The 22224-nt window shown below is 38.3% G+C and overlaps 1 protein-coding gene across 1 annotated transcript; it reads left to right on the plus strand.

The window, feature by feature from the left end:
* Nucleotides 1-373: 373 nt before the first annotated feature.
* Nucleotides 374-21121, plus strand: tasor2 (transcription activation suppressor family member 2). Its single transcript, XM_058389060.1, has 22 exons — nucleotides 374-904; nucleotides 2491-2639; nucleotides 2763-2858; nucleotides 2957-3029; nucleotides 5032-5123; nucleotides 5243-5380; nucleotides 5665-5792; nucleotides 6842-6855; nucleotides 7016-7115; nucleotides 7281-7375; nucleotides 7508-7608; nucleotides 7695-7767; nucleotides 7858-7929; nucleotides 8022-10145; nucleotides 10960-11719; nucleotides 12002-12407; nucleotides 13656-17300; nucleotides 17736-17858; nucleotides 18086-18239; nucleotides 18383-18488; nucleotides 19713-19894; nucleotides 20703-21121. The coding sequence occupies exons 1-22, from the start codon at nucleotides 874-876 to the stop codon at nucleotides 20798-20800; spliced, it is 8760 nt and encodes a 2919-aa protein (XP_058245043.1). The 5' UTR covers nucleotides 374-873; the 3' UTR covers nucleotides 20801-21121.
* Nucleotides 21122-22224: the final 1103 nt, after the last annotated feature.

Raw genomic sequence — 22224 nt, forward strand, 5'->3', positions numbered from 1 at the left:
TCGTTATACTTGAAGGAACATAATTAATGAGGAAACATAAAATAGGAAATCCTAATGACATAGGATATCTCAGCACAGTGGTATAATATTATATCTGCTTGACCAGTGCCATCATCATACACATTCCTTTGAATCAAATTAGCTTTCAGTTTAAAATTGATTAAAAAAATGACCATATGGATCAGCAGCCATGACATTTTCAAATGCAAACATAAACAAACGGATGAACTCGGTTATTTTGTACAGCACTGATACCGATATTTGGTTAAGATACCTACGGACATTATATCGACAGATTCAGTTTCATGCTCTAGCGCGACTTCCAGCGACCCGAAACCGAAACAGCAAGTTTGAGTGCGCCACAAAATGGAGGATGTTTAACTTTCTCTTTCTTTTTCGATTCTAGACGCTTCGACAAGGCTGAGACGAGAGCCTAAAACGAGAGGCGCTTAGCATTGCACCAATCTTCCCAGTTTCGCACACATTAAGCGAGTATACGACTCTGAATGGGGAATATGAAGTAAAGCGCAGTTTAACCTACTGTGAAAGTTTGGTTGTAAGCCGCTAATTTTCTAGTTACGCCCAACCTTTGACGGTTTAGCAGTAAGCTAGCTGTGCTAGCTTCACTTCCTGGTTGCACAACAGTACCCTTGAAAGCTGAGACCAGGTTTCAGTCGAGCTGGAGAAAAAAAAAATAGATAGCTACAGAAAGTATGTTTCCTTGAGCGAAGTGGTATGGTGTAAAGCTTTGCTTTCTCACCGTGGAACCAAAATAACTGTATGTTTCGGTGAAGATCAATGAAGCAATGAAACGAATATTTAAGTGATCTTATACCAAGAGAACGCAGAAACGCCAGCCAATGCCTCGCCTTCATGGAGAATGACACTACTATATCGAAAGAAGGTGAATGTCTTCCTCTTTTTATTCCCCCCATCGTGAAAGCAATAGGTTGTTAAGTTTAATGTAGATAATGTGTACATTTTCTGGCCATTGTTGTAGACGGGTTATGACTAGATGGTAAGAAATCGTCTAAATGTAGTCGATGAAACGCTAATGTGTTTAGCAAGCTAAGTGGCTAAACTTGCGTCTGCGTGTTTATACAGCTATCTGGACACGGAATGAGGAATTTCTAGCCCAAAAGTAATGACAATTCGGGTTTTGACATCAAAATGAACTCTGTTTCGAAGTCAGTGCACGCATGTCTAATAATTACAAGGGTAATGTCTGTACGGCTATAAATACTTGACTTAAGGACTGCGAGGTTTTAACACTCATGCTTGCTATCTTAATGTGAGGCAATGCAGCGAGTGCTAGAAGTAAGCTCGAAGGATTTTTAGTCTTTTCAAAAACAGTATATATATATATATATATATATATATATATATATATATATATATATATGTGTGTGTGTGTGTGTGTGTGTGTGTGTGTGTGTGTGTGTTAAAACAAACTGTATATTCCTTATATATTGCCCAGGGTTAGTGCAGAACATTTTGTTCTGCACGCATAAATATGAATGGTGGTTTTTGTATGTAGCCGATGCCATAAAACTGAATCCAGTATTTATAAATAGACGTTTTAACCAGTGCAGTAACCGGGATGAAAATGATAGACGTCCACATTTCAGAAAGGTGTCCAAGTACATGAGGAGGCAAATAAATACACTTCTTTGACATAATTTGCTCCTAATACATCCCATATAGCTTTTTGCACACTTCATTCATACAGTACCATTAATACGTTGCAACCCAGATTAATCCAAAATGCCACTTTTCAGATATATCAAAACATGCTATTCACTGATTTATTATTTGCAGTCCTACATATTTGTAATAAGATTACTTTTATAAGTTTTGTTTATACGGTTATAACCAATCCTTGCCTTTCCATTGTTTGGAAAGTCTCGCATTGATTTTAGACCTTTGTAGCATTTCCATTGTTGTCAGAAAAGCAGGTGATGCAAATGATCATATGCAAACTTTTCTAGTCTAAAAGACAAAAGAACCATTATAGTGGTTATATGCATTAAAAAGTGAATGTAGCCTGTTTATTTCTAAAATCTTCAAAAGAAGTATGGTTGGTTAGAAGTAAATAGACGAGCCCTGTTTTAACACCCAAAGTGTTAACGCTTTCAGAGTCCATTATTATGTCTAAAGAAGCACTGTAGCGTGTTATTTCAAAACCATGGGTGTTAATCCAACACAGCACATGTTGCGGTGTCATTAAACAATGGTCAAAACCATGGGGTTTTTTTTCGCGCTATGTAGTTTTGTACATTAAATATAAAACATCTAGCAAAATATAGTATAATCTCTGAATTTATTGTATTGACATATATTGGGTCTTTTTGGTCGGTTGTTTTTGAGTATTTTTATTCAAAACAGTTAGTTGACCAGTTGTATTTTAGTGCTTTGCTCAAACATTAAGGTTGGATTTAAGTATAAATGGTATAACCTGGAGCATCATTCAGGTTTCCTTTGTGTTTGCAGGTCTTCTTGAGCCGGTGCTTCCAGGCTCAGTAACCTTTGAAAGCAGTATTCTAGCACCTCTTCGTAACAGTTATTTGTACGAGGAGTCCAAAGAGTCTTTTACCTACAATTCAGCACAGTTGATCAATAATGCAGCTCTGCAAAAAAGAGTAAGTAGACACATGAGTTTTGCTTTTTGCTCTGTGTGTCATCTGTGGTGTTTAGTCGCACAAGATTTTTTCACAAGAAACCTATCCCGACTGCTTTTTTTTTTCTCTCTCTCTCTCTCACAGTATTCTGCCTTTCGGGCTGAAAAACGTGAACTTGGGTACCCTGAAGAGGAACTTGAGGAATCGTTTGGCTTCTTGTTGCTTGATGACAAATCCAGGGTACATGCATGCAATACCGAGCACCATCATGGACCTGTATTTAAATCCAGTTAATAAGTGATTGAATTTCCTGACCACCTGTTCACCTTTATTTAAAGGCAAATAGACTTGCGGAAACAGGCCTAATTGTTGGGAAAAGGACGTGCACCACTCTGGGAGATTGTTCAAAGGGTAACTATCATCACAACTAACAGTGGTTGATTATCTGAAAATGTTATGGGTGTGTATGATACTCAAAGGCACTCAGTCTCAACACGCGCGGCTTCTGTACAACATGAATCATATTGTCATAAAGAACATTGAAAGCTATTTCACAGCAACTTGAAATACTATCAGAGTAATTGGTTTCAGTGTGTATTGTACCAGGACTGCTTCATGGTAAATCAAACTGACTTCAAGGTACATATATATTAATAATAAATGTATGTGTACAGTTCCACATCTCTAAAGTAGGCCGCTACTAAAAATACAGCATATGAAACACAGTAGCTCTGTTACATAAACCTCATTGGTCACTGGCACAGTCTGAAAAATTCACAGCCTACAAACAAGGAGATACTCTAAATTTAAAATGATGGCATTAGTACAAATAAATAAAGCTGGGAATGTGCACTCACCATGTGATGTGTACTGATCAGGCAGTCATCCGGTTTTGAAAGTGAAAGCATGAACCTATAGCTTTTTTTACGTTAGATAATGAGAAATAGAAACAGAAAGTGTTACTAGGACCAGCTCAAAGGGCTTATGGAGCAATCCAGCTTGATTTGTGAAAATGAAACATACAGAGTTTTATTACACATGAATTGTTGATACATGTTTCAGACTTGTACGTATCTATAATCAACAAAAAGCTGGTGGTAAAAGTATGGGTTCTTCTTTTCTTTTCTTTTTTTTTTCTTCCCTTCTCCCCTCTAATGAGCTGAATTAGTTGTACTGGTGTATGGGAAACAGTACACCCTTTTTCTTCCCTTTTTCTTGGATTAGGTGAGGATGAGACACACTGCCAAGACATATCTGTTAAAATACCACCACAAGTTTTCCTGAAAGGTGTTCTAAGAAAAGACTGTGGAAAGTTTTATAGTGAATATGCTGTGTGTGCTCTCTCTCTCTCTCTCTCTCTCTCTCTCTCTCTCTCTCTTTCTTTCTCTCTCACCTACTGTATACTTTCTCTCTCTCTCTCTCTTTCTCTCTCTCTCTCATCTACTGCACATTTTCTCTCTCTCTCTCTCTCTCTCTCTCTCTCTCTCTCTTTCTCTCTCTCTCTCACCTACTGCACACTTTCTCACAGCACTACCCTGCCTTTTTTTTTTTAAACATAGGATATCTGCACAGCCCCTTCTCTTCAGTACTCTAGTACTCAACGTAGTGTTGGCGTAATATGATTGGTCAAGCAACTGATGAGAGATACCATTGCTGAAACCTCACCCCTACTTCTCTTTCCTTTTTATAAATCGTGCCAATGTTGTCTGAGCAGCAGTCTGAGCATGTTAAATCAGAAAGCACGTAACAATGGAGCATAGTTTTTATGTCTGTAGAATGCACTGCAATAATAGGACGTGTTCATGTTTAACATGTAGTTTGTACACTTTATTTTATAACATAAGATGTTATTTGCCTGTGAGGAGGATTACAAAATGTCTCAGGTTTTCTTGTTGCACTTGTGTTTCGGCTCACGCATATGCTAATGTAATTGAACTGGTTTTTCCTGAATTTTTATGGCCGTTTGCATTAGGCTCAGGACGTGTTGGAGCTTGAAACGACAAACCATCTAGTATTTTAGTTAAAAATATAAATGTATACAGCATGTTGTACTTGAAGCCAAGGAGACATTTAGATGTCTGAGAATATTCCTTTTCAAAACATTTTGTTTAAATTGTAAAATGGCTTAAAGCTTGAGCAGTAGACCTGCTCTGTGGTTAAATAAATAAATAAAATGAAACATAATTTATAACAAGCCAACATTAGATAATAATGTTACATGCAAAGCTGACTTGTGCAAAGTATCTAGTCTTCACATGGTGCAAATTTCCCCATTGTGGGACTAATAAAGGATTATCTTATCTTATCTTATCTTATCTTGGATGTTGATTATATATGTTGAGGAGGATTTATGAGTGTATATGAAGACGGAAGATTGAAATTTTAATGTTTCTGTATTCTCTCTTTGAAACAGGGGTATATATTTCAAAGTACTCTGACTGCCTTGACCTAAAGCGCTGGTATGATGGCAAGACTGGCTACATAGTTCTGTTAAAGCTGACAAAGGTACTAAAAGAAAGCATGTTTTGAAAACGCAAAATGAATATATATAATTTTGAATTTCCTTTAGTATCACAAATACCTTATAATGCCTGCATTATTAAAACAAAATGCTTGTCAAATAGGGTCGAGTGAAGGAAGTGACAGAAAATTACACACAGAACTTCACACCTCCAACTGCCGGGTTTGACTGCCATGTGTCAGAGCAGCTTCAAGCAGTGTGTGCAACTACCAGCTCTTTTCTTGCTTTTGAAAGGACTCAGGTGACACTCGGTTCATTGTTTGCTCCAATTCAGCTTTGACACACGTGCCTTTGCCAGACTTCTAGAAAAGTAGAATCCAACTTTATAATCCACATCTAAAATTGTATACTCCAAATTTCTGAATCCTCATCATTCCTGCTTATGTATACAGAGGACTATTTACATGCAGCTATGAGGACTACCTTCCCCTTTTTAATTTATTTTCTTAATCTGTTTAAATAGAAGTTTGAATCTAAAATCTAATGTATTTTTGTGTCTTACTAAGATAATGTTTGTTTTTTCAGTATTATTTGTATGAGCTGGTGGATGGAGTGGAAAAGGTTGAGCCATGCCCAAGGCATGTGTGCCCATTCGCCATTGTGGCTTTCTCCTATGGAAAAACTAGCATTGCTGTAGAATTGAAAGAGAAAAGGTCAGTATCATTAGCTCTACTATTCAAATAGTGTCTGAAACACATGCAAAATAGTTTGCTTCTGATTGGTGTGAGGCGTTGGTTTTTGTAAATGAGCAGAAAACCAGGTGCTGTGTGTGTGTGTACAGCTAGATACATCAGCTAATAATGTGGCAGCAACTTATTGCATAAAATTGTAGCGATACGGATGAAGAGCTTCAGTCAGACGTGTAAATGGAAACAACCAAAAGTGGAAACAAATACTATCTCCATGACTTTGGTAATTCAGAACCTGCTGAGTTTGCAAGAATGATGGAAAAATAAATAAATAAATAAAAACATCCAGTGAGTGGCAGTTCTGTATGCAGAAGTGTCTTGTTGATTAGGTCAAAGGATAATGGCCAAACTGCATTGAGCTGGGTTTTAAATGTCCATTTTCGGTGAGCCTGTGCCCCTTGTAGCCTCTGATTCCTGTTCATGACTGGCAGGAGTGTAAAACGAACTGGTTTTGAGATGCTTTTCTGCTTAAAATGGTTGTAAAGAGGAGTTGTTTGAGTTGTCCTAGCCTTCCTGTCAGCTTAAAGCAGTTTGCCCATTCTCCTCTGGTCTCTCTCATCAACAAGGTATTTCTGGCTGCAAAACTACACCTCACTGGATGTTTTTTGTTTTTCTTAGCTAGAGACTATGAAAATCCAACACTGTTATTTAAATACTCAAATGAGTCAGTCTGGCACCAGAAGTCATGCAACAGTCCAAGTCACGAGATCATGTTTTAATGAGAACATTATCTGAAGTGATTGGCCCATATCTTCATGATTTTCTGTATTTTATTTAGAACAATAATTCTGTGTATTTAAATATTCAGTGATTATGTATTAGGTTTTTACTGGAAAATTATTTTTTGCCTATGCACTGTTGGTTCTTTCAGGTTTGTACAGACAGTTTGATTTAAATAAGTGATCTGCATCTCTTTTTTTTCCCTTGACACCTGGTGTTCATGTACATACTTTGCTTATGTAAATATTGTGCAAGCATTTAAGTGTTTTTGTTTTTTCTCTTTTGTTTTTCAGCCCAGAAAAATCATGTAAGCATTGCATTACTATTTTAACATCCTATCTTATTGGACCACTTTTCATTAAATGTTATTGTTCATATTATATATAATGCAAAAGAGGGGTATTTGTTTGGATTGTTGTCTGTTGTACTTCAATTTCTGTTATTTGACTGAAGACCTTTAATTTCAGCATTTCATTACCAACCTTGGAGTGGCCAGCTACAGATCAAGTCTTCTGTCTTCAACATTGGGTTGAAGTCCAGCCATGGAGCCATGTTCCCAGCAAATCTGTACGTTGGATCATTTTTGAAAGTGTACATAAATGAGTCAAGCTATGCAAATAATGTTGGTGCATCTTGAATGTGGCAACATATTGAATTTGACTGATTTATTTAAACTGAATTGTATTCTTGTTTTAGTTGAAGCTGATTTGTTTTTTTTTTCCCCCCTTCAAGTCCAAAAACAGTTAAAGCTGACCATGCCATTGAAGTCTCAAAACTGAGGAAGACATTACCCCAAGTGGTTTTTGAAACTTCTCCCTTTAGTGAAGGTGTGTTAACATGGAAAATGACATTTACTTGTCATTTTAGAGATTTTTACTGATGTGATTTTTATGTTGTATATGAATATACATTTTGTGGAGCATATGTCTGAGTTTTTTTTGTTTGGTTTTGTTTTTTAGTTTCATTAGATGGCAAATGGTTTAGTATGTATGATGTCATCTCCTTTGAAGCAAGAAATGACCTAGCTTCCTTAACTCAAGAGTTGAAGGAGAAGGACCTGGTAAGTCTTGGGTGGGGGTAACATTTGAGCCTGTGGAGTAGAAACTAGAAGACAAATAAAATATTTCTTATCCCTTCCATTTGCAGGCCCTTGTTATATGTTTGGAAGATGGTGGTTTTCTTGTACTTTTACATTCATCCAACTTCCTCTCATATGAAGGTAATGATATTCTAAAGGTAATGCTCTTAATCTGATTCAATGGTCATGCTTTACTTCCTGATTTGTAAAATGTTTGAACATTTGTTCTAGGTGCAGGCACAGATAAAGCGTTTGCTCTTCAAGGAATGTTTATTTATCCTGACTCCAGAACTGTGCCAAGAGGTGTGTAAAATTCATCTGAAATATTTTATGGCATATGTTGTGGCAAGTTTTTGGTTCATATGGTTTCTTTGTCTTTAATTATTGTATTGTAGAGACCAAAACTGGATGCAACAAGACAAAAATTTCATCGGAGGTTCTTCAAGTTCTGCCTGCCCTGAATTATGCTGAATTAGAAATGGAGAAGTGTCCTCCAAAGCAGGATGAGGAGCCCCTTGGCATAATGGAGAAACATTTGCAAAACTTTGCTGCTCTTATCTTTCCAGGGTTAACTAGCAGCCCTAGTAGGGAAGCTAGTATGTTTCCTGATCAGTATGATGTACCTGATGGTTTTCCTCTGATTTCCCCAAAGTGGACAGAACAGACTGGGAATCGCCTCAGGACATATTTAAAAAGTCCATCCAGTTTTCATATTCCATTGGCGAGGGCAATGGAACTCCTTGCTCCTGGAAAACAGCAGCGCAGTGATGATCATGACGATGATGTCTATTACTATATCTCATCACCTGAGGCCCCTCAGACTCCTGCTGACATGGTTATGGAAAGAGATTTGCCTAATGAAACTGATCCTTTAACTTGTAGGAATGTTTCTGAGGACGAAAAAAAGACAGCGGAGCAACAAGCTAAAACAGAACAGACTGTAGCTGCTGAACAAAGTGTTTTGAAAGAGGAAGTCAACACACCTGGTGCTGTAGTGGTTTCAGCGCCTGATAATTCAGCGGAAAGGACAGATCCTTCACCCACATCAGGTGACCTCTCCAAAGAACACTATACTCAGAACATTCAAGCAGTTGACACTGCTCAGGACAGTGAGAAAACATCTGAGTGTGCCTCAGCCAATGACAAATGCAGTGGAGAGGAGGTTTCCGGGGCACCTTCGAAAGAAACCGTTCAGACCAACAGCGTGGCTTTATCTTCCACTGAAATTGCTGATGATGCCTCAACTCTGGCATCTAATGCTGAGATAGAGGTTGATCATTCAGACAAAGTAAACTGTGTATCAGATATGCTCCCTAAAGTTGGAGGTCAGATACCTGTTGCAGAAAAACTACAGGAAGCTGACCTTCCAAAATCCATTTCACCTCCTACTACATCAGTAAACCGGACTGAAGCATTAATTAAAGGCTGTGAAGATATACAGCCAGAGACAAGTAGTAATGTTCCTGCCAAATCCAAACCAGGCCGGCGTGGAAAAAGGAGAAGAAGGAAAGCTTTAAAATGGAATACTAATACAGTCAGTCAAATTACATCCCCACTTCAGAACACTACTTTATCTTCATGCCCTTCAACAGAAGCTACTCCTGACCAGAGTAGTAGCAGTGATGCAATACATTCCTCACCTAGCACACTGAAAAAAGATTGGCGTTCTCTCCCAAGGCGCAAAAGGCACTGGAATACTGATACTAGTACGAAGCGGACGTTGAGGTCAGATTTTAAAAACACTGAAACGCCATGTAGTAAAAATGATGAGACTGAGAAAAATACCCCCGTTACAGAACTTACTGTTACGAGAAGCATGCCCGGTACACCAAAACGAAAAATGGAAGGTATTACAATGAGGGAACGATATGGCCTTAAGACAATAATCACAGATTGTGGCTTTGTCTTTGTCCCCCATGGGTCAGAAGTTGCTCCTGGAGACATAAAGTCAAACGAAAATCAGCAAGCCCCAGAAACCTCCTCCATTACAGCAAACAGTCCTATAGGGGAGAAGCCAACACATGATAAACCTCAGCCATCAGAAATAGAAAATTCAGCTCAGCATATGCCCCAAAAACACATACCAAACCTTTCTGCGAATCCAGCTAAAGCACTATCCTCGGGTGAGATTACTGAGAAAGATTCTGTATCTCCTAAAAACTCTGAGCAATCATCTGTCCTCGACTCTACTGAAAAAAATAAAAGCACAAACAAAGCTCATGTGTACAGGGCAATATCCATAAGTAAACTAAAGACAGTGCTCAAAAGAGCAAGAAGGACTAAATCTCCTAGTGTACAGGATCATGGGAAATCAGTATCAGATAATACAGAGCCTAAACTGAAACGAGGCAAACCAAACAATGTGGAGTTGTCAGACAATGGCAAACAAGGAAACACATTACAGAGTAATCCTGATTCCCCTGGCAGCCAAGTGCCAGTGGAAAATGCACCGTCTAAACCACCCCTCAGGACCACGTCGTCTCGGGAAAAGCGTAGCACAAAGATCCCAACAGAAAACGGTAGGAATTTAGAAAAGCCACCATGATTTTCCCTTATGTATTATGTCAACAAGTAGGATCTTTTCATATGAATGGGTACTGTGGTCGAATATATTTTCACTGTAAAACTGAGATCTGCAGTAGAGATGTGCATGGGACACCTGCATTTTTAAAACTTCACTGCACTTTCTTAATCTTAAAAACAACTTAATAATTTAGGCCTAAGTTACTGCAACCAGAATAAAGCATTTACTGAATATAAATGCATGAACACACTTAGAAATGCACAAGCAACCCACCAAGTCCATTACATTCCCATGCTGATGAATTTGGCCTCTTTTTGTCCTGCTAGCTTCATATCAGAGCTCCTTTTTTGGTGGTCTGCATGTGGTCCCCAGTCCCAATGCACGTATATAATAAACAAAATATCCTTAAAAAAACCACCTTAAATCTAGTTTATAACAACAGGTTCTATGTGGACAAATTTAGACCTTTTTAAAATAATCATAAGTTGAAAACATATATGGACCCCCCTGCCTGCCTTTGTTTAGTTTCTTTCCTGCTCCACCTACTAAAATTGTATATACTGTGAATTACATTTAAATGTATTTTATTTCTGTGCAATATTAATATTACTATCAATTGCAGATACAGTTGTATTATTAGTCTTACATTTTTAGTAGGGAAAGCATGACTCATGGCTTCCTTCCTTCTTCAAATTCTTTCTTACATGTATGTTTGTGCCTTTGACAAATTCTGCTTTTTTCTGTCAGTTCTTTTGCTTCTTTTTCATTCTCTCTTGTCTCTGTTTTTTCTTCTTGTTTTGTTTTCACAGGTTGCAACAATTTTGACATTATTTCCACTAAGGAAATAGTTAAACAAGTCGACCGACAGCTCACGTCTGAGCAAGTAGAGAATAGGGTAGGAGGAAAGCGCATTAGTTCTGATGGCCATGGCAATAAAGAGGATGTTGCTGTTGGTGTCCCTGCACCTTCAGATGCTCTTAATCTTCTGGCTGATTTGGCACTCAGTGTAAATAGCGAGAAAATGCTGAGTAAACTGGAAGGAAAACAACTTGGAGCCAAGACCAGTAGCTCGCCACAAACAGTCATTCATCTGTTGCGATCCCCCAGATTAAAAGTACCTGCTAAATCTCCTTTTCCAGAGGGTCTTGTTGTGACTGGAGATTTGATATTAGAGATATCAAAAGAGCATTCTTACTCACAGCCCACCTCTCTGCTGTCAGATTTGGCAGGCATATGCCCCCAGGTCCAACCTAAAGTTGGATGCGTTGAGTCTCGTTTGTCCTTCAGATCTGACCTTCTGCTCAAGCTACCTGATCTCACTAATTATCCAGGCTTCCATAATAAAGAAGGTAAAAATGGATGGAAATTCCTGCCACCTTTGAATGAATCAGCCCCAGCTGCTGATAAGGCCAAAGTATGGAGTTCCCTGTTTCTTCGCTGTAGGACCATCGTTGAAAAGGAGGGCTCTATTAAAGTGACCAGGCATTGGAAGGAAAATTATGATTTCAAATTTGACAGCAAGTTCACAAACGACAAGCTAGACAAGTGTGTGACAAGAGCCCTGCATGGGTATGTACTTCCTTTTTTTTTTCCCAATCTTAAACTGGCTCAAGTCAAGTGTCTCATGAGTGCTTAATATTGGATACAATGCATTATGTCAAAAAGTGTTTATATACTTTTGAAAGGCATGTGATCAATGTATGTGTCAATGTGATCAACCTTTTATTTGAATGTAAATAGGTTATTTAGCTTATAAGTTACTTTTCCATTAGTAGTAATAGTAATGTAACCAAAATCGTCTACGCTGTATTTACCACTAACCACTTTGCTTTCTGTTCCTAATTTCTTAAGCAAATGGGATTTTAGCACTGAGGACAGTTATGAGCAGGTGCATCTCATCTTCCATATGTGGATAGGCCTCTTTTACAGTAAACCCACTTCCAGATTCTTTCACTTTGACCAAATTTGCCCATCAGTGGAAAAGAAAAATCCTGAAAAGGCATCACAGTGTGCTGTCCAGACCCCCACAACACTGCCTGATGTTGATTCGACCTCAAAGGAGGACAATTCTACTTCTTTAGATCCTGTAGCAGATGCTCTTGACCTTTCAGTGAAAGTACCTGGGACTGAGGATCACCTTACCACTGGAGAGAATCCAGCACCTACATCTGGTATACAATCAAGACTGGAAGACATGAAAGAGAATAAAATGCCAGCTATTAGACACAGTTTAGACCATTTACTCAGCATTCCAATGGTAAGCAGTACAGGGGGCAATATGAACCATATTTCTTTTATTCTGGCTGCATAGAATGACCATAAAATTCAAATTATTATATGATTTATGTAGTTCTGGGTATCACTAAAAAGGGAAACCCTTCACTTTCTAGGAATGGGTGTAGGAATGAGAGTACGTTAACACCAAAGAAAGATGTTATCATAACATTTAAAAGTGACATACATAATTGACTATTGTACAGTAAATGCTTAAATCTTGATTATATCTTGTGCATTAGTTAACTAAAGAATAAAACACTTGAAGGAAGCGGTTTTACAGAAAATGTGTAACTGGGATGTGTAAAGGTAGGTTGAAGGTGTGAACAGTGTGGTTAGGATTATGTCCCTAAAGCTAGCCAATTAAAAAAAATAAATAAAGAATAACATACTATTTATCTATTTATAGTTGAGTCACATCTTGCTTGTGAAGGTAATAAGATATGCTGCATGAGAATCTGCAAAAGCACTCTGTCCTGAAGACTTTCCCAGGTTTGAAAACATAAAGGAACAGCTTTACTTGTGTTACAGAGATCTGTCACTGGAGACTCTTTCCATGAATGCTAAACTAACATTAGTAAAGAAACAATAAAGAACTAGAATGAGCATTATTTGGACCCTGTATGTCCAAAGGTTTGTGGACACCTCACCATGAAACCCAGAATTCGTTCCCTTTTGCTGCTAAAATGTTATAACTTCACTCCTCTGGGATGACCAGGATGGCTGTGGGAATTTGTGTTCAGCCACAAGAGCAGAATTGAGGTCAGGCCCTCATGTCTTTTGATGGTCCTTGGGGTTCAGTCAGTGTTCCAGTTAATTGCACAGGTGTTCAGTGGGTTCGAGGTCAGGGTTTTGCAGGCCAGTCAAGTTCTTTAACGCCAACCTTGGCAAACCATGTCTTCATGGAGCTCACTTGAGAAATTGTGATTTTACAGCATACAGACACATTCTGTATAATTGTATGCTTCCAACAATGGTGTCCACAAACTTTTGGACATATAGTGTAGAAAATTATGATTTGTATTACAGCTAGAGCTTAAAAATGAATCATCCAGTCAGGTTCAGGAATTCAGTGCCACTGTTACTGTTTCTGTTAGGTGTATAATGACTGAAAATGTGTGCATTTCTACAATGCCCCAGTAGCAATAAGCTGTGTTTATGCATTTGTATTGTTAATGTCCATACTTTATGCTATTGCACAGACCTGAATCCTTTTTGTTAACTTTTGCAGAATTACAGATCCACTGTGGAGGCCTCGGACGAAAATCCCACACCTGATCATAAAGAAGGCAGCGACCTAGAGGACGATACGACCGATGTCCTTGAAAGCACTTGCACAAAACTCTTGGAGAGCAATAGTGCATACAGTCAGTTGTGTGGCCTTGCATCAAGCATGAGAATCGATGAACAGAAATTGTTGAATGTGCAAAAGAATGAACCTGTTGGCAAGGACCTGTCCACATCAAAGACCATGAATCAGGGCACTGAGACAAAAACCGTGTCGGTATTCCACCAGGTTGTTGGGCCTGCCAGGCCTTTGATGCTTTCTAAAATGCCTGACGCCTTACTTGGAAGAAAAATCATACTAAAGTCATTGAGCTTTAAGGACAAGTACAGAGATGAAGCACCTATATCAGTGCACACTGAGAGTGTATCCAAAGATGAGCAGCATGAAGCACAAGTTAATGAGGAAAAACATGAAAGTACGTCGGTGCGTGTGCATCCTAAAGAAGCACCTGTGTCTGTAAGCGATGACGCATCTACTAATGAACCTGATGTGACTAAGTCACAGGAGGTGGGTAAACATGAGAGAGTTGAGACAAGTTCACATGATGCCAGAAATGACACACATGACGAGGTACATGTTAATGATGAGACAGACAAGGTTCCAACAGTGCCTGATATTGGCAATATCACGTCAGTGTCTGATGAAGAAAATGCTCCTCATGGTGAATGTAATGAGGATGATAAAGCCTCAGATGAAGTTAATTCTTTGGTTAACATCAGAGATACAGCTGTTGATGTACTGGCTGAAGCCAAAGATAAGTTTGGTGTCATAGATGACATACCTGTAGTTGTACAGGATGTGAATAACGCAAACAAGGAAGCCAGTCTTGAGCTTGATGTCAGAGCCGATACACTGGCAGATGTACAGGATGCAAATAACTTGAACAAGGAAGCCAAATCTGGGCTTGATGTCAGAGACGACAAACCTGCAAACATACAGGATGTAAATGAAAGAACAAAGGATGAGGATGAAACCAAATGCCAGCCTGATGTCAAAGACTACAGCTCTATGGATAGACAGCATGATCTTGATTTGACAGAAGGCATGGCAGGCCATAAAGAGATCTGTGCCATAGAGGAACATTTGTCTGGGAAAGATGAGAGTAATATAGATGAAGTAACTAATGAAAGTGAAAGAAAAGTAGAAGCAGAGCCCATTATTGAATCCAGCTCAGTGGAGAAAAGCACTTTTGATGACTCTCAAGATTGTACAGGTTGTGTAGATATGGATATCAGTGATGTGGATTCAGAGGATGAAAATCAAGAAAAGGTGCATGAAGCAAATGTCTCTGGTGGTGAAATTCTTCCTAATGCATTTGAGGAAGACAGTGTGAAGCTGCAAGAGGGTAAAATAAAAATTGAAGCAGATGTGGCAAGCAATTGTAAAGAGCACACTAGAGAGGGTGCTGAGCCAGAAATATCTGAGTATTCAACTGCAGGTCATGCGAGCTCAACATCCCATCAGTTAATTACTTTAATGGAAGGCCATAGTTCATCTGCTGTTGATGGCTCTTGCATCCCAATACAAAATGATGGCGAAAGTGAAACGCTTCATGATGCCTGTGTGGTTCAACATGAGATCCCTGAGGTCAGTCAGGACAAACCCACAAACATCTATGATGGGTTCTCCTATGAATTAAAAGACTCTAGTACAAGCAAAGAAGCTACTGATTTAGCAATTTCCAATGCCAGTGATGGGTCCGGTAAAGACCCTAGAATGCTAGAAATGGGCACTGACCAGAAATCTCTTGTCCCCACAATTTATATGGGGTCTACTGCTAAAAGCTTTAAGACACACAAGAATTTTGACAGCTCGGATGTATCTCCACCAACTCTGCAAATAGATACTGAGGCTGAGATGAACAGCAGATGCTGTACCCCTACTCTGGATGAACCAGCATACAACCAATGGTCTGATGAGGTTTCAAATATTCAGGAAGGAAATTTACAGGACATTTCTGAAACTGAGCACTACTGTGTAAAGAAGTCTACCAATGCATGGCTGGCACTTGAAAGTTCTGAGGATTCACATTCTGAATTAGAGAAGTCTCCAGTTCACAAAGAACAAGCGATTATTCTGGATTCTTGTTGGTTCTATACTAAGCACAATGCCACAGTCAACAAGAGTGATGAGGGTAGAACATTTTTAACTGATGACTATGTGCCAGAGGATAATGTGGTTTATTTTGACTATGAAGAGATTCCCACAGCTAGAAAAACTAAAGACACTGAGCCTCAACAAGACCAGTTTGGTAGTTTTTCTGAGCAATATGAAGATGGTTCCTATGAAGAGCTTCCTTCATCATGGACACACAGTGCAAGCTTCAAAACCGAAAAACAAAATGAATGGTATGCACCTGAAGAGGATACACATTACACAAACAGCATTTCCATCCACAGAGAAGTTGCATATAGGCGAAGAGAGAGTACAGAGAGTAACACAGACACTCCTGGTTGGGTACAAAGAACTCATTATTCAGAATCCGTTCTCAATGTGGAGCAGTCAAATGAAAGAGTTCTTTCTTTCAGACATCGAGCAGGTTTATCTGAATCAAATGAGGAGTCAGAGAGTCAGGGATCAGAGCCTTTGCATTACAGTAAAAAGAAACATAAGAGAAAGTTAAGTCAAAAAGACTGGGGTGAAGAAGACTTTAATGCAACTGTAGACTTCAGCATACAAAAGACCTTTTCATGTACTTCAGATCAATCAAGCATTTCAAGGACACGAACATCAAGCCCATATCAGCGGAAAGGAGAAGGCAAGCAGTCCTTTGACTGGCGCAGGTATTTCAGGAGAGATGGAATATTTGAGTCAGATGAAGACAGTAGTGGCCCATTTCATGATCCGCCTTCTTCTATCATCACTATGTTTGACAAGAAAGGGAACAGAGTAATATTTGAAAGTCCTTCCACTGAAAAGCGATTATCAGGCATCCATGATGAGAGTCAGAGTGTGGAAGAGCAGCAATCAAAATCTGTCACCCAGTCTTTAATGGAACTTGAGTATCTTATCTTTTCAGAGAAGATGACTCATTTGCTTAAAAACTTAAAGACTACCTCCAGAGTGAAACCACAACACAGGCTAAATATCGCCCCCGTTGAAAACCCTATGACCATTCAATTTTCAAGACTTGATGAGCAGAACAGTTTTTCTGCACTTGATCAGACCTGGCCAACCTTTTCTAAGTTTAAGATAAACGTGGACATGTCTGAAAGGAAAGCCTTGAAAAAAAACCCAAATTACAGTAAGCCCTTGCATCTCCAAAGCCTTTTCTGTGAAAGAGGCACTGAAGCAACTTGCTCCAAGTTATCAGACATAACAAAAGAGTGTTCAAAGTCATACCACACCATGATGAATGACATTTGCATTGGCAAGATTGTCCCTCATCAGAGTGAAGAATTGAAAATGAAATTAGATTCTGAGCGTGTTACAGCGAGCAAGCAGCCTGGATTCTGTGGTCGCATCAAAAAAGACATGTTTGATCATCTGCATGATAATTTGAACTCTATTGTGAGGCAAGCATGCAAGACCAAGTACAAGTTCTACATCTTGGTTACATCAGCGGACCCCTTTTTTGAGGAAACCAAGGTAGGAAGATATAACAAGTTGTATTTAAGGATGTTCAGTTTTTTAGTTCAAACCTTTTTTTTCCCCAATACCGCTATCAGCACCATCAAGCTTTTTTATATCTTGATTAACAAAAAACCGAGTCTTTGGCACAACTCGTCATCCAAAAGTAACTTATGCATTAGATTTCCCTTTAATATGTAACTGCTGAAAAATGGCAAAAAGAAAAGCTTTTCAGAAGCTGGCCACTATTACTTATAGTAGTTAATTTTATTTCTTTTAACCTCACAGCAATGTCAATGTGATCTCAGAATGCACCAACAGCTAACTTCTCTAACACCCGGATCGTTAAGATAACAGATTTCTTAATATGGTTCAGGGTGGTTTTTTCTTTAAGGATAACAAATTATAGTGTGATTGTATATGTAAAAAAAAAAACATTGTTCTGATCTCCAGGATCTGTTAGAAGCTGAGGGCCACACCACTGTTGAGCCCTATGAGTTTGAATTTGATGCTAATGGGCAAACCCCTCTACTTATTATACTGAGAAATGAGGATATTGCAGAACACATATTTGAGGTAAGTCAGTTGCAGGCATGGACCTTTATATAGTGTGTGTGTGTGTGTGTGTGTGTGTATATATATATATATATATATATATATATATATATATATATATATATATATATATATATATATATATATATATATATATATATATATATATATATATATATATATATATATATATATATATATAAAATACTTTTAAACTGCAGATAATCACTAATATCCTGTCCTCACAGGTTCCTCATTTGCTTGAGTTAAAGAAGTCATCCAGAGTTCTGTTTGTGGGCATCGATCGGCCTGACGATGTTGTAAACCTCACACACCAAGAGCTTTTTGCAAAGGGAGGATTTGTGGTTTTTGATGAAACTGCACTGGACACGCTGGGATTAGGTAGTGAATTTGACATATGATAATATTGCAGTTTTGGGGAAAAAGAAATGGATAGATTGAAATGTTGCTTTGTAATCTGTTATAAAACTAATTTATATGATTTTGATTGTGCTCTTTCTTTTTCTTGTTTTTATTTTTAAAAGAAAACATGAAAAAGTTTGTGGGCATTATGGAAGAACTAGACAAAAAAGGGAAGTGGAAATGGTTTCTGCACTACAGAGACAGCCGCAAGCTTCGGGAAAATGCAAGGTAAGGTAGCAGTTTCTGTTTGAACCTTCCTGTTATGTCTATCTTAGATTTAAAAAGAAATGTGTGGTAGACTGGAAAAATCTGTCAGATGTCAGAGTAGCTGAATTCAGCCAGATATATGAAATTTCCTGTTATCACAATTTGATCAAGTTATTGGAAAACTCCTGAGCCTGGGCCTCAGAAACCACCACTCAAATTGCTCCTGATGTACCTGAGATGATATGACGAGAGTTATTAAGGACTTGTCTTGTTTAAGTAAACTGACTTTAAATAATCTGTATAGACTCATCATGCCATTTAAGGCAAACGCCTGTACGCCTGCACATTCATGCAGTTCAATCAGCCAATCATGTGGCAGCACCCCAATGCATAAAATCATGCAGGTACAGGTCAAGAGCTTCAGCTGATGTTCATATCAATCATCAAATAGGGGAACAAAGTGTGATCTCTGTGACTTTAACTGTGTCAAATGTGGCTCTTTTGAGCATTTCAGAAATGGCTGATCATGTCACATTGTGAGTGGCATTTTTTTGTGAAAGGAAGCATCTTGTTGATAAGAGAGTTCAGAGGAAAGAGAGATCTGATCTCTTTCATCGACAAGGTGATCCAGCCTGCAAACCCTCCACCCCCAAGATGTTTTGTGTCTCTCATCATTCTGGGTAAATTATAGAAACCGTTCTGTGTATGTGTGTGTGTGTGTGTGAAATTCCCAGAATATCAGCAGTTTCCGAAGTATTCAAACTTGCCACGCACACAGCTGTGCCACCGCATCACTGAGATCACAATTTCTGAATTCACAATTCCATTTCTGAATGATATGAGCATTAACTGAAGCTCTTGACCTGTATATGCATGATTTTATGCACTCTGCTGCTGCCTCATGATTGGCCGATGCATGTGAACTGGTGTTCCTATTAAAGTGGACTTAAACAGGAATTGGCTGCTGGATAGGCAGGACAACATAGTTTTCATAGATTTATTTTTAATTGTCCGTCTTTATTATACATTACATGAAATTATATAAATACTACTTTTTCACATTTCTGAAGTAACCAAACCAACATATGATTTTTAAATACACATGAAAAAGAATCATATTTCAGTGAAGAACTGTATATAGTAGAACATGCCGCCACACAAACATAGTTGTTTCGTGTCCATGATGATTGAATACAGCTGTAAGTCTCAATTCTGCTATAGTTCACGGGTGCCTGTTACATTTAGGTGCAGTCTTGAAGCCCAAAGGAGGAAGCAGTTCATTGACTGCTGCCAGGAAGCGGGAATAGTGGAGGTCTTACCTTATCATGAATGTGACGTCATTTCACGGGACAAGCCAGACTTCCTTCGCTGTCTAGTTCGTCTCCAGATCCAAAACATCTCTGCCCGGTTCCCTGTTTTCATTACAGGTAAAGTTTTTGTTCTTGTTTTATTTGCACAAATGTAAAAGTTCACAGTAAAGTGCATGTAGGGCCTCATAACAAATTTTGTGTGTTTCTGCTTAAAGGTTTTCAATTTGTATTTAAAGTAAAAATAAATAAATAACAATATATAATTTAATGAGGATGCACTGTTCAGTATTAGCTCTATAATGGATCTGATGATGCATAAAAAGAAAAATTGTCATTCAGCATACATTTACATTATCAAGCAAAACAGTCTGTGATTAAATCACTGAAGAAATCATTGGTTCCTTAAGCATAATATTGTTAGAGTATGTTCTAATAACAGAACAATCAATGTTTTATATCCAAAATATAAAGAATTCTTTATTTTTCACCATTTTCTCAGTTTCTGTTTATGTTTAACTTTCTGAAAGTCCCCCATCATTACACTTTCCAGTTTTGGAAACCTTAAAGGAACAGCTTTAACCTCTGCCTGTTACAATGGAGACTTCTTCCAAAACTTCATTGTATCAACACATTTTGGTCTCTTTCTTATTAGTCTTAGATTAAGTGAAGTGTTTTTAGTTGTTCTAGGAAAAATAACTCGATGGAACAAGTGCATTTTATATAAACCAATTAAACCAATTAAAATGAGGTATTCGGCAGCACTGTGGTATAAAGACAATACAGAACACTACATGAGTTAGGTTAACTGGTTAAAATATCAGGATTTGTTTTACATTATCAGCTTTGTCAATGATCCTTTTTATATTTGCATGAATACAAACTTTAAATATCTAATATCTTTTTGTCTCCATCTTCTCTGTTTTAGACACACCGGATGAGACTTTTGAGAAGAATGGGATTTTAACCATGAATATTTACACCTTCTCACGAATTCTTTCAAATGACACATGCTCAGTTTCATAAACTGGTCGCTAAAATGGTGTCTTATCACACCGAAAACCCCCCCTACACATTTCCTTTTGTACAAATTGAATTCTTAATAATCTGTTATTTAGTGCTCGTTTACTTCCTATGTGTAAATTGTACATGTTCTTGCTCAGCCTGTTACTATTTATATTGTAACCCCAATTCAAGCTTTCAGTTGAAGGCTTTATGTATAAAGTTTGATATGTATTAATTTTAAATACTGTATAAAAAAAAAATATCAGTGATATTTTAGTGGATACCAGTTTTGATATGGTTTTTTTTTTTTAAATCATATTGACCAGTTTTAATAAAATAGTTGATTGATTATCGTGGTTTGTTTCTATTTTTTTCCACTGATTAGAACTTTCAATACAGCACAATTTTTTTATTTCATTGCTCTTATTTGCTGTTGGAGTGGCATGGTGGTGCATTGAGTAATGTCATTGTGTCACACCTTCAGGGTCTCCAGTTTGAGCCTAAGCTCAGGATAATATCTGTGTGGAGTTTTGCATGTTCTCTCCATCCTCTGAGTCTTCTGGTTTCCTCCCACTTCCCAAACCGAGTAGGTGTAAATTTGTGTCTCTGAATGCATCATTTCAGTCATTGTTTCATTTTTCTTCATGCCTGCAGCATTTCTGATCTTATGGAATTCTTAGCATTTGAAGCACCCACCTACTCCGGTTTCCTCCCACAGTCCAAAACATGTACATTAGGTTGATTGGTAATTCTAAATTGCCCATAGGAGTGAGTGTGAGTGTGTGGTTCGTCTATGTGTGGCCCTGCGATGGACTGGCGACCTGTCCAGGGTGTACCCCTGCCTTTCGCCCTATGTGCACTGGGATCGGCTCCAGCAGAACCCCGTGACCCTAGGAATCCTAGGAATAAGCGGGTATAGACAATGAATGAATGAAACACCCACCACTTTCACTGCAAAAAAAAGTTCAGCGTAGCAAGATTTTAAATATGAAGTTGCCTTTATTGACACAGATACATTACTGCATAGTGAAATTTATTTCTTTGCATATTGGGGGTTGGGGTCAGAGTACAGGGTCAGCCATGATGCAGCACCCCTGGAGCAGGGTGGGCTGGGCCCCTTGCTCAAAGGCCTCTGGTGGCAGCTTGGCGGTGCTGGGGCTTGAACCCCGCTCTTCCAGTCAACCACCCAGAGCCTTAACCACTTCAGCTACCCACACATTTAGCTAGTATTTGCTATAACATTACAATAAATCAAACATTTTTTAGGACATTTTACTTTACATGTCTTTAAATTTACAATCTTTAAATTTTGCTCTATTGGCAGATAATTTCGCTTCTTTTAAGAAATAAATGCTTAAAATTATTTGAGATTAGTCTAAATATAAATCCACTCCCTCTTCACTTTATTAGGAACATCTAGACACCTGCTCATTTGTCCAGTTAAC

The sequence above is a fragment of the Hemibagrus wyckioides genome, linkage group LG05 (genome assembly GCF_019097595.1).
Source record: "Hemibagrus wyckioides isolate EC202008001 linkage group LG05, SWU_Hwy_1.0, whole genome shotgun sequence".
NCBI lineage: Eukaryota > Metazoa > Chordata > Actinopteri > Siluriformes > Bagridae > Hemibagrus > Hemibagrus wyckioides.

Coding starts and splice junctions, on each gene's coding strand:
- tasor2 (XM_058389060.1), top strand. CDS start 874: ATGGAGAATGACACTACTATATCGAAAGAAG. Junction 5,381..5,664: donor TTGCTTTTGAAAGGACTCAG/GTGACACTCGGT, acceptor TTGTTTTTTCAG/TATTATTTGTATGAGCTGGT. Junction 12,408..13,655: donor ATTTACTCAGCATTCCAATG/GTAAGCAGTACA, acceptor TAACTTTTGCAG/AATTACAGATCCACTGTGGA.